This window comes from Vollenhovia emeryi, unplaced genomic scaffold (genome assembly GCF_000949405.1).
Source record: "Vollenhovia emeryi isolate VEMERY1.0 unplaced genomic scaffold, V.emery_V1.0 DF939197.1, whole genome shotgun sequence".
NCBI lineage: Eukaryota > Metazoa > Arthropoda > Insecta > Hymenoptera > Formicidae > Vollenhovia > Vollenhovia emeryi.
Window position 1 is genome coordinate 422,299 of NW_011967169.1, and position 9,246 is coordinate 431,544.

Consider the following 9,246-nt stretch of genomic DNA (forward strand, 5'->3'; position numbering starts at 1 on the left):
CAAGAAATGTAGCGTTTTGCTATAGACCTCGTTAGATGCAATTACACATAAATAGACTAAGGGTATTGTCAAAGTTAGGTAACTGAGCTTGTGAGTGCCGCACACCCTATGTCGACGAGTACGCGATAATTACATCGTGGTGTCGTGCGACGCGACACCTACGGGGACACGACATTAAAGAGTTGTTCCGGCGAAGCGAGTTAGTTTATCACTAGGTGTATCATTAGTATAACAATGACGACGTAACGCGAGCGGCGTCGCGTATCAAATGCCGATTGCGGCGTACGCGGGCTCGTGAAAGTACGAAAAGCAATTAAAGTAGAACGCAATGTGCAGAATGAGCGAGGGATATTTCCTGATGATAAATCCTCACCACGTACACCGTATACCATTTTTGTAATTACTGAGTTTTTATTACTTGTGTTTTTTTACTCCTTTTACTCACGTGAAGCCTTTAGCTAGGAGATACGCAGACCCGCGGTGAATTTTATAATCATTGTACTCTCTTTTAAACGGGGGGAAATTTGCTTAGATTGTTATTCTCTTAAATTACAATAGAAAATATGCTATTCGACTGTAAATTATATAAATTAAACTGTTGACATATCGACGACCATAGCTAACAAGTTCTTTTACGAAAATATGCTTCTTCAAGGGTTAAGCGTGAATTGAAATATTAAAATTCGTTTATCGTCGGTAGATACTCGCGCGATAAAACGTCGTTACAGGAATTGTTCTACGATCAATCGAGAGGTCAGCATACCCTTTCGAGAGAAAGAGGGGGGGGGGGGATGAAAGGATGAGCCAGGCAAGTAAAAAAAAAATGTTTCGATCGGCAAGAGTGACCGATGCTGCCAGACTACAAGGAAATGGGCGGCCATGAACACGTTTCCGAGCCACTCAATGGGATGGCAACGTGTTGCCGCAATAGAAACTTTTTGCAATAACGTGCTCCCGATACGATAAACACCAAAGCCATACGCGTACAGGGTGAATGACCAATACGTCTCGAGAAGTTTCGGGCGGAACAAGCGTTGAATGTTGCGACTTGCATCTTGCGAGGAGGAGGTTGGACATACTTAAAGATTAGGACACCTTAAATCGAAGTCAGATTGTTGGTGCGTATTTCGGCGAGTGTAATTTCAACTGGGAATACACCTTTGTTGGTGCCGCACACGAAAGTGATTTGTAAGCTCAATTAAACTTTCGTTATTTCGTGTGCCGCGTGTGAATGCGAAAAGTTTTATTTCATCACAAGTTCCCGGCGCGGCCGCGTTTACCACGCATCGATTATATGGTAATATGAAATCGTTGAGCGTCAATGCGTAAACAATGGCACACGAGCGGATTGCCTGAACCACGGCTTTCTACGTAATTATGGAAAGCAGATGCTATTTATTCTTTATCGTTGACACATTTCGATGCGCACGCCATGACGCTTTGATACCTCCGCCATGGGAGAGATCTGTTTTATAACAGACTATCCGTTACGTTTCTAAGCGCGATTGCCCAATCGCGCTTGGCTCTAATTGATTTTAATATTGCAATTAATAATCCGCGGCTGAAATTAAAATCAACGGGCGGATTAAAGTGCAAAAGCAAAGAAATGCTTTTCCAATCAAATGAAGCACGTTAAGTTTAAACCGCTTTCGAATTGTATTATCTTCGCACAAAATAACAGACGTCTCGCGTATATCAAATAGCAAATTCGATTGCTCGCACTAGTGCGCCAAATGATCCGTGTAGCGTCCATGCGGGTCATTTTTTGGCTCAATACTTTTCAACGTGTATTTAAGACAAAGTTAAATGCACAAACATTGACTATAAACAGGCCTTAGCGTGCAATCAGTGCAAAGCAATCGAAATCGCTAAAAGATACACAAGTTTATGAGTTAATAGATAGATGAAAGTCCTCTATTATGAGATAGGGTTTCTGTTAAATTAACATCAGTTGATTCCACCATGAATTTATTGTCCTCGGAGCGATTCACATTGTTAGATCGTGCAATCGTTGCGAACAAAGATTTGTGATTGGATTTGGGTGTTGAAAACCCGCTATCTCGTATTAGAAACTTATCTCATAACGGAGGACTTTCCTCTATAAATTACGGGGCAACATAAAGCGTTCAACAACGATTCGATTCATAAGATATAAAGAAAAACGAAGGATTCTCCAAGTTCCAGTGTAAGTTGGCACGATTCGCTTCTTTTTCCTTTTCGAAATGGAGTTATTCACGCTAGGTGCAACGTATTGGATTTTCGATAACATTTGACGAGCTTTCGACACATGCGCCTCGAACGGTACAGCGACGTGCCAGCGCGATAGTCGAGATATGAAACGCTCGATAATCGCGCGCTGGTATCCCAGAGATCAAACGAATCGACACGCATGCGGCGGAAGCAAAAGTTTCGTTGGACGTCGAAAGCTCAGCCACCCTTCGCGATCGTGCGCGATTCTCACCTCACGCGCTCGAGTTGGACACGACAAATTCATTGCGAGATCTCCAATTTGTTCCCCGAGCGAGAAATCCTTGGACGTACACACACCGGTCCGTTGGCATCTCGCGCGTCCACTCTCGTATTAAATGCGCTGGATGATTCACGCTTCGGACGATAAAAAAAAAACCGGCATCGATTTCGCCTCGCCGTCCACACTGTACGCGACCGAGCACCGATCTTTAAACGCGGGGATTTAACGAGGGGACGACGCAGCGAACGGTTTCACGTTCGTGATTTCGATGCTTTACACTCGGTTCCGACGACAGAGCGGCGTGTATCGCGATCTTACCGTTAAAATTCAGAATCCGGAAATTGATTCCCACGCTCATTGGGCAAATTGCGGAAAGAGGAAATTAACAAGTATGGATACACGGACCGCGGATCGATCCCGGGGCGAATCGGCACACGCTGTGACGGGGTCGGGAAGGCCGCTCCCAAGAGGGAGGAGGATCTTCCGTCCTCTCGTTCGAGTAAGCGGCGACCGACGAAAATGCAGGATTAAGAAAGCAAGCGCCGGTTGAAATGCGTGGAGGATGGGGAGCGAATCGGTGAGACGGGGGGGCGAGGGAGGGCGGGGGCAGAAAACCTCCTCGGAATCAAATGGAGAGAGGAGGAGGAAGGAGCGGAGAAAGAGAAAGCACTGCCTACTCCTGCCCCCCTGCCGCCCTGTTTTTTTTTCGACACTCCGGGCATCGTGCACTCACCTACGCACACGCAACTCTCTCGCGTGCACACGCGAGCCTCTCTCTCGCTCTTCCACCCCTTGTATTCCGATAATAAGTGTATACCTGTCGAGATGCATACATGCGAGTCGAGCCTCGGCGACGACGTTGGCGACGAGGGTGCACGAGGACGAAGAAGGCGACGAAGGCGGCGATCGACGATAGTGGCGGTGATGTCGGCGAGTGCTCCTCCCCCGCCCCCGTAGGTGCGTGTGCGAAGACGACTCAGACCTCCGTCGGCGCGCGCGACGATTCGCGGACGACGGCGAGAGCTCGCCGACGGGCACGGGACAGGAGTCCAGGACACGGCGTTCGCGCGTACATCGGCGGAGACGATGGAGTCGTCGCGTGGAGCTCGGCGGGTGCGGATGTGCGCGGCTCACGGTCGTTCGGTTCCTCTCTCTCTCTCTCTCTCTGTCCCTCCCTCGTTTCGTCCTTATACGCTCGTCTCTCTCTCTCTCTCGCACGACTGTCTTTAGCTCTCACTCGCGCACACACGCACACGCGCGCGCGCACGCACGCACTCGCGCATACACAGGGTCCGTTTCTCACTTCCTTTCTTTCTTCGCGGTTTTACCTCTTCCGATCGCCGTTTCTTTCACTTGGCCGTGCCTCTCTCTCTCTCTCTCACGCGCGCTCTCCTGCCTGTCCGTCAGTAACCTAGAAAGCGGCCGCGGCGGCCATTCAGGATTACGGGACCTCGGTCGGTGCTTGCGTACGCACCGCCTTGCTCGCCACTCGCCGAAATCAAGTGGCGCGGGGCCCTCTTTTTCGTCCTCCCTTTACCCAGCGGGAGCTCGCGCTTCCTCCTCTTGGCGTCCCGCGCGCGTCCCAAGTCGGACGCGAAGACGATGCTACTCGACTCACGCCGCGAGCGCATGCACGTACCGTTCGCCCATTACCGCACGCTCGCTCGTGCCCTCCTCGCGTTGCACGACGGCGATTCGGCTCCAAGCAGGCGTAGGCTGCTGCCACGACGAGGTCCTCTCCACGCGGGCGGACAGCCGCGGCTCGGAGCGATACGCGATACCGACCGGCGCACGATCGCCAACACCACACGCCGCTCGACTATCGACACTGTGCTCCTCCTTTCCTCCCCCTCGGTCTCTATCTCTCTCGCTCTCACGGCGCGCGCACTGTGCTCACTGTACTCGCTGGGCGTACGATCGCGATCGTAGAGCGCGCACCAGCACACCCTCGCGACGGTAGATCGGCGAGGAGCGACCGACTGTAGCCTCCCCTGGGTGTGCTCGAGGCGGCGGTAACGGCGGCCACGGCGACGGCAGCGACTATCTCCACCACGACGGCAACGACGAGCACGACAACGGCGTTGCCGTGTCGCGCGCGGCACCAACGCCGAGAGTACGGCGACACGTACGGGAGCGCGATCGGGCCGGTCCTCGCCTCGGTCACCTCGGTGCGCTCAGGGATATTCGCCCATTTCTGACAAATCTCCCGTCCGAGATGCACCGCGTTAACGACCGACCGTCCGTCCCCCACCTAGCGCCACGCACAGATTCACGGCACTTGGATTTTTCAACATGGCGGCGCGCCGTCACCGACCCCGCAGGCGCCGCCACGCGCGCCGCCGCAGCTCAGTCCAGCTCGGCGCGCGCCACTTTTAAACTCGGCGCAAGAGGGAATACCAAATCAATCCAACATCTTTCCGTGTAATTACCAAATTCACTCGTCACTGCCGTTTTTCTAAGTATAGAAAACTATTTCTCTATAAATATAAAGGTATAGCGCTTGTGTTCTATTCAAAATAATGACAATAAGTTAAGGCCAAGGTTGACTGGTTATTCAAATTATTTTACTAAAGAGTATGTAGTTACATTAACTCCAATTTTGCGGACGCGTTTCAGCACACTATATCTAAGAATTATTTAATTATTTATTAAGAGTTTATATTATTATATCAATTTTAACAATCATTCATGTAATTAATTTAATGTATATTCGAAACGTATAGTTAGTAATAAGCGCTGATGAAAGCACCGTGTGCTGAACCGCGTCCGCAAAATTGGAGTTAATGTAACTACATACTCTTTAGTAAAATAATTTTAATAACCAGTCAACCGAAAAAGCTTGTCAACCTTGGCCTTAACTTATTGTCATTATTTAAAACAATTTTTCTTTCGTCATTTCACATATTTTCATGTCCTGAATTTTTTCGTTTCTGGCAGTTCACAGCCCGTAGATTGCTGGCGGCGTGTAAGTGCCCAGTCTACAATAGAGATTTAAACTCTAAGACTGACTAATCACAGTCGCGTATTCTATTCGTACTTGACCGCGATTAGTCAATTTCTTAAGGCTTAGATCATCTATTGTAGACTGGAACTAATGGATTAATAGGCATCATCTGTTAATTCCACCGTGAATTTATTGCTCTCGGAGCGAAATCGATGGAAAATTCATTGTTAGATTGTGTAATCGTTACGAAAAAAAGATTTGTGATTGGATTTGGGTGTTGAAAACCTGCTATCACGTAATAGAAAACTGTCCTCTATTTCAGATTTTAATCAAGAAAATTCTACAATCAAGCTCCACGTGTGAAAATCGCGTTATCAATTCGTTTTGGTTTCGAAAAGGAAGTAAGGAAGGGAATAAACCGACGTGAAATACCTAGCGCTGTATTACTCTATATGAATACAATGTTTTTCAAATACAGTGATTATGCTGAAACCGTGAAGAATTTTGCGCAAGTAGAAATTCACCTATCAATAAATCTTTAATTAAGGGCAAAGTACTTTTGCAACAGCTCCTCATAGATATCTTTGTCAGTTTCCAGAAATAGGCAAAAGATGATTCTATCCACCTGAAAGCGTATAGTTAAAACTTGATGTGCATCTTTGATCGTAAAGTAGCAATTTGTCAGATGTATATATGCAGTCTTACGGCATCTTTATTGTCGAGGAGAAATTTCTTAACCGTCGATAAAGCTACTTTAGCCGCTGGCCTTTGGGGATATCCGTAAATTCCAGTAGATATGCATGGAAACGCGATAGTACGCAGACGATTCTCTTTTGCCACTGCCAGACTATTCTCGTAACATTCTTTCAATCTATCGGGTTTCTCACCTTGCGGGCCAACAGTATGGATAATATCTGAAACAGTTATTTAAACACGAAGTAATAAAGGAGTAAGAGCCAAGACAGGATGTCAGTGTCTAAATAATATGTAAGTCCATTGCGAAAAATAACACCTCAGGTAGGATTTCAACCTGGGCTATTTTTCGCAATAGACTTAAAAGTAAAATTATTTAGACACTAACATCCTGTCTTGGTTTTTACTCCTTTATTACTTCGTATTTGTGTTTTCACATTAGAGCCTTGTGAATTTTATTACTTATTTAATTGTTAATATTTTCAATAAGTTATAGACTGCGCATAGTGTAACTAGTAGGTCTACTCTCTGTCGGCTCCCTTGATCTTTGCGGTCCCGATCATGTGTGTGTATACGTACTCATCCAAGCCACACTACCACACGTACGACTTTTCTCTCATTGGTCTGCCCAGAACAATGTTGGATGCGCAGAATGGATCGACGCAAAATGAAACAAATGACGGAGTGGACCTACTGGTTATACCATGGTCTGCGCAAAGTTGAGCTCTCGCAATTATGCCTCATTTACATTTAGCTGGCAGCATATAACCCCCGGTGATTTTAGCTTCGCCAACTCTGCATCCTCCCAACGTCGCGCATTCCTTCCTCAAATTTGGTCCTGCCGCTCGATGAATAGCTCCGTCGACTGAAATGTTTATTATTAAGTTATATAGAAATATTTTCTTTATCTCTCAAGTACATAAAAGTACTTTCTAATGGGAATATCTTGTACCTCCACCGCCTCCCAAAAGACTCGAATTGGCAGCATTGACAATCGCGTCTATCTCAAGCGACGTGATGTCTCCTTGCCACATCGATACCTTCTCGGTTAGAGCCTCGTCGATTTTTTCAACTTTTTCAACAGTTTGGGCGATAGTGGACTTGTTTTTATCCCAGTACTCTGACCATGTGGAAATCTGATCGAGAGTCGTTACCTGTCCCTTATAAAAGCTCCTCTTCTCCTCTGGCGGCATGTTCAAGAATTTTTCTATTTACAGAAAATGAAAAGATTTGTCAGGATACTGTGCAGTCTTGTAATAGTTCTCTATTCAATTGATCTGTCACTGCCCAGAGAGCCAGTGTGAACACAAGTTGCTTTCATATTGCTAACAAAAATGTCAGCACCTTGCTATGCATCTATGTAGTCTTTTGTGCTGTTTGCATTTGGTGTTGGAAATGAAATATTTGCATGATCCAAACATTAGCATCAAGTGCTTGGCCGGATGTAATAGATATAACATGTTTATAGCTGTTAGAAAATTGAAAACAATGTACGCCCATTTGATGCGTTCTCTCTTTAGCTGTGCACTCAACTACGATACGTTACGTACAATATGTTAACATTATGTACTTAAATCACTCAAACATCCCAGCAAACACAGATCATTGCTGCTGTTCTATGTTTGCTGGGATTGAAATCATATTCCTAGCGAAGAGCTAGGATCAGTTGCTGGCATTTCATCTCCATACATTGCTCGAGCATACTGGCCCTCTGGGTGGAAGCGGTTCCTTACGTTTCTCGTCTTCGAACGACATCTTTCCCTTGGATTCGACGGAAGTGGCCGAACTGCCTCTCGAGAGGGAATTCTGAAGGATACGAGCGCGCCTGAAAGAGCAACTAACAACGGTCGCCTAGAAACCAAAAGCAGCGTGTTCTCGCAACTCGCACAAGTCACGCGGTGCCGGATACACTCTTCCGCCTTACTTTCAGAGCCAACATATTCCACAGCGCGAGAATCACCCCCGAGATGTGCTGTTAATCATCAACGTCGCGTTCTCACGAACGGCCTTGTGTTGTCGCAAATCAATCTCGCCGCGTATATCGAGAGAGGCTCTCGAATCGCTGCAAAAACAACCCTCCTGGTCTCCGCTCTCGCTCGCGATGGCGATATTCGCGATGACGAGCGATTCTAGCCGGTATCGTAAATGTAGACGGGCCGGTTTTTCGCGCATGCGCGCCAAATGCGGCCTCAGTAAAGTGTCCGTTTTGGTGATAAAAATATGAGTTATTGATCACAAATTTCTGAACTTGTAGACATTTCTGTGTATTATTCAATTGTCTAGCGTTCCATTAAATCTGTTTCATAAGATCTTAGTGCATGCCGCTCAAATTATTTTATTTTCTAGACACCTGGGAAAAATTTTTTAATCTAATCATATCGGAGTACTCAGATATAGCCAGTGCAAGCACAAGTTGCTTTCATATTGCTAACAAAAATGTTAGCATCTTGCTATGCATCTATGTCGTCTATTGTGTTGTTTGCTAACATTTGATGTCGAAAATGAAACATGCATGATGGACGTCTTCTCTTATTTAGCCAATACTTCTATTTAGCAACATTGGTCTGATATATATTGTATTAATATTAGACCAATATTGTTATTACATTGTTAAATATTGGCCTATACACTTCCAATATAAATCTAACATTAAATTATTATCGTGCAATACTTGCATTTATTCCATGACCACCAATATTGGACTAATATTTAACTAATATTTTGCCAATGTACTGTGCTACTAGAGAATATAACATGTGTGTTATATTACATTTACATTGATGTTATGTAACTGTTACTTTGGTGTTTTCTGGAACTGCTAATCTTTTGCCAAGACTATCGCGCCCATTTCTCCTACACTACTGTATTCGCTGCTTTACCGTCGCACAAAAAAACTGACCCATTTAAAGCCAGCGACACACAATGCTTCTTGCCTGTTGGATTGCTTAAATGCACACGCATCTGCTGGCTGGTGAGAGCCAATCAGAATGCAGTGTGATAGGGGGAATCTAGAGGAATAGTTTTATCAAATACTTGAAACTATAATCCAATCAGCGCAAAGCGTTCACTGTGCATCCATGAACTTGGCTGACAGAAATTAGTAAAATTGATAATTGAATATATTTTGCTTGTAAATTAT

The 9,246-nt window shown here is 45.7% G+C and overlaps 2 protein-coding genes across 4 annotated transcripts in view; both read right to left on the reverse strand.

The window, feature by feature from the left end:
• LOC105561994 (serine/threonine-protein kinase MARK2-like) overlaps positions 1 to 3,400 on the reverse strand; it is a 104,139-nt gene extending 100,739 nt beyond the window's left edge. The window contains exon 1 of one of the 3 annotated variants that reach the window (XM_012012447.1): positions 3,304 to 3,400. The gene's annotated coding sequence lies outside the window, so the exon portion shown is untranslated. Of the gene's footprint in view, positions 1 to 3,203; positions 3,263 to 3,287 lie in introns of those variants that run through there. The other 2 variants (XM_012012446.1, XM_012012448.1) reach the window with 2 other exon arrangements.
• A 2,438-nt stretch (positions 3,401 to 5,838) lies between these two features.
• On the reverse strand, positions 5,839 to 8,246 carry LOC105561995 (O-acetyl-ADP-ribose deacetylase MACROD2-like). The gene is made up of 6 exons (XM_012012449.1): positions 8,032 to 8,246; positions 7,841 to 7,958; positions 7,060 to 7,314; positions 6,856 to 6,972; positions 6,120 to 6,328; positions 5,839 to 6,039 (listed from the first exon to the last, which is right to left on the reverse strand). The coding sequence occupies exons 1-6, from the start codon at positions 8,044 to 8,046 to the stop codon at positions 5,953 to 5,955; spliced, it is 801 nt and encodes a 266-aa protein (XP_011867839.1). The 5' UTR covers positions 8,047 to 8,246; the 3' UTR covers positions 5,839 to 5,952.
• Between the last annotated feature and the right edge of the window lie 1,000 nt (positions 8,247 to 9,246).

Coding starts and splice junctions, on each gene's coding strand:
- LOC105561995 (XM_012012449.1), bottom strand. Junction 7,315..7,840: donor GTCGTTCGAAGACGAGAAAC/GTAAGGAACCGC, acceptor TTCTGTAAATAG/AAAAATTCTTGAACATGCCG. Junction 6,040..6,119: donor TCCTCGACAATAAAGATGCC/GTAAGACTGCAT, acceptor ATACGCTTTCAG/GTGGATAGAATCATCTTTTG.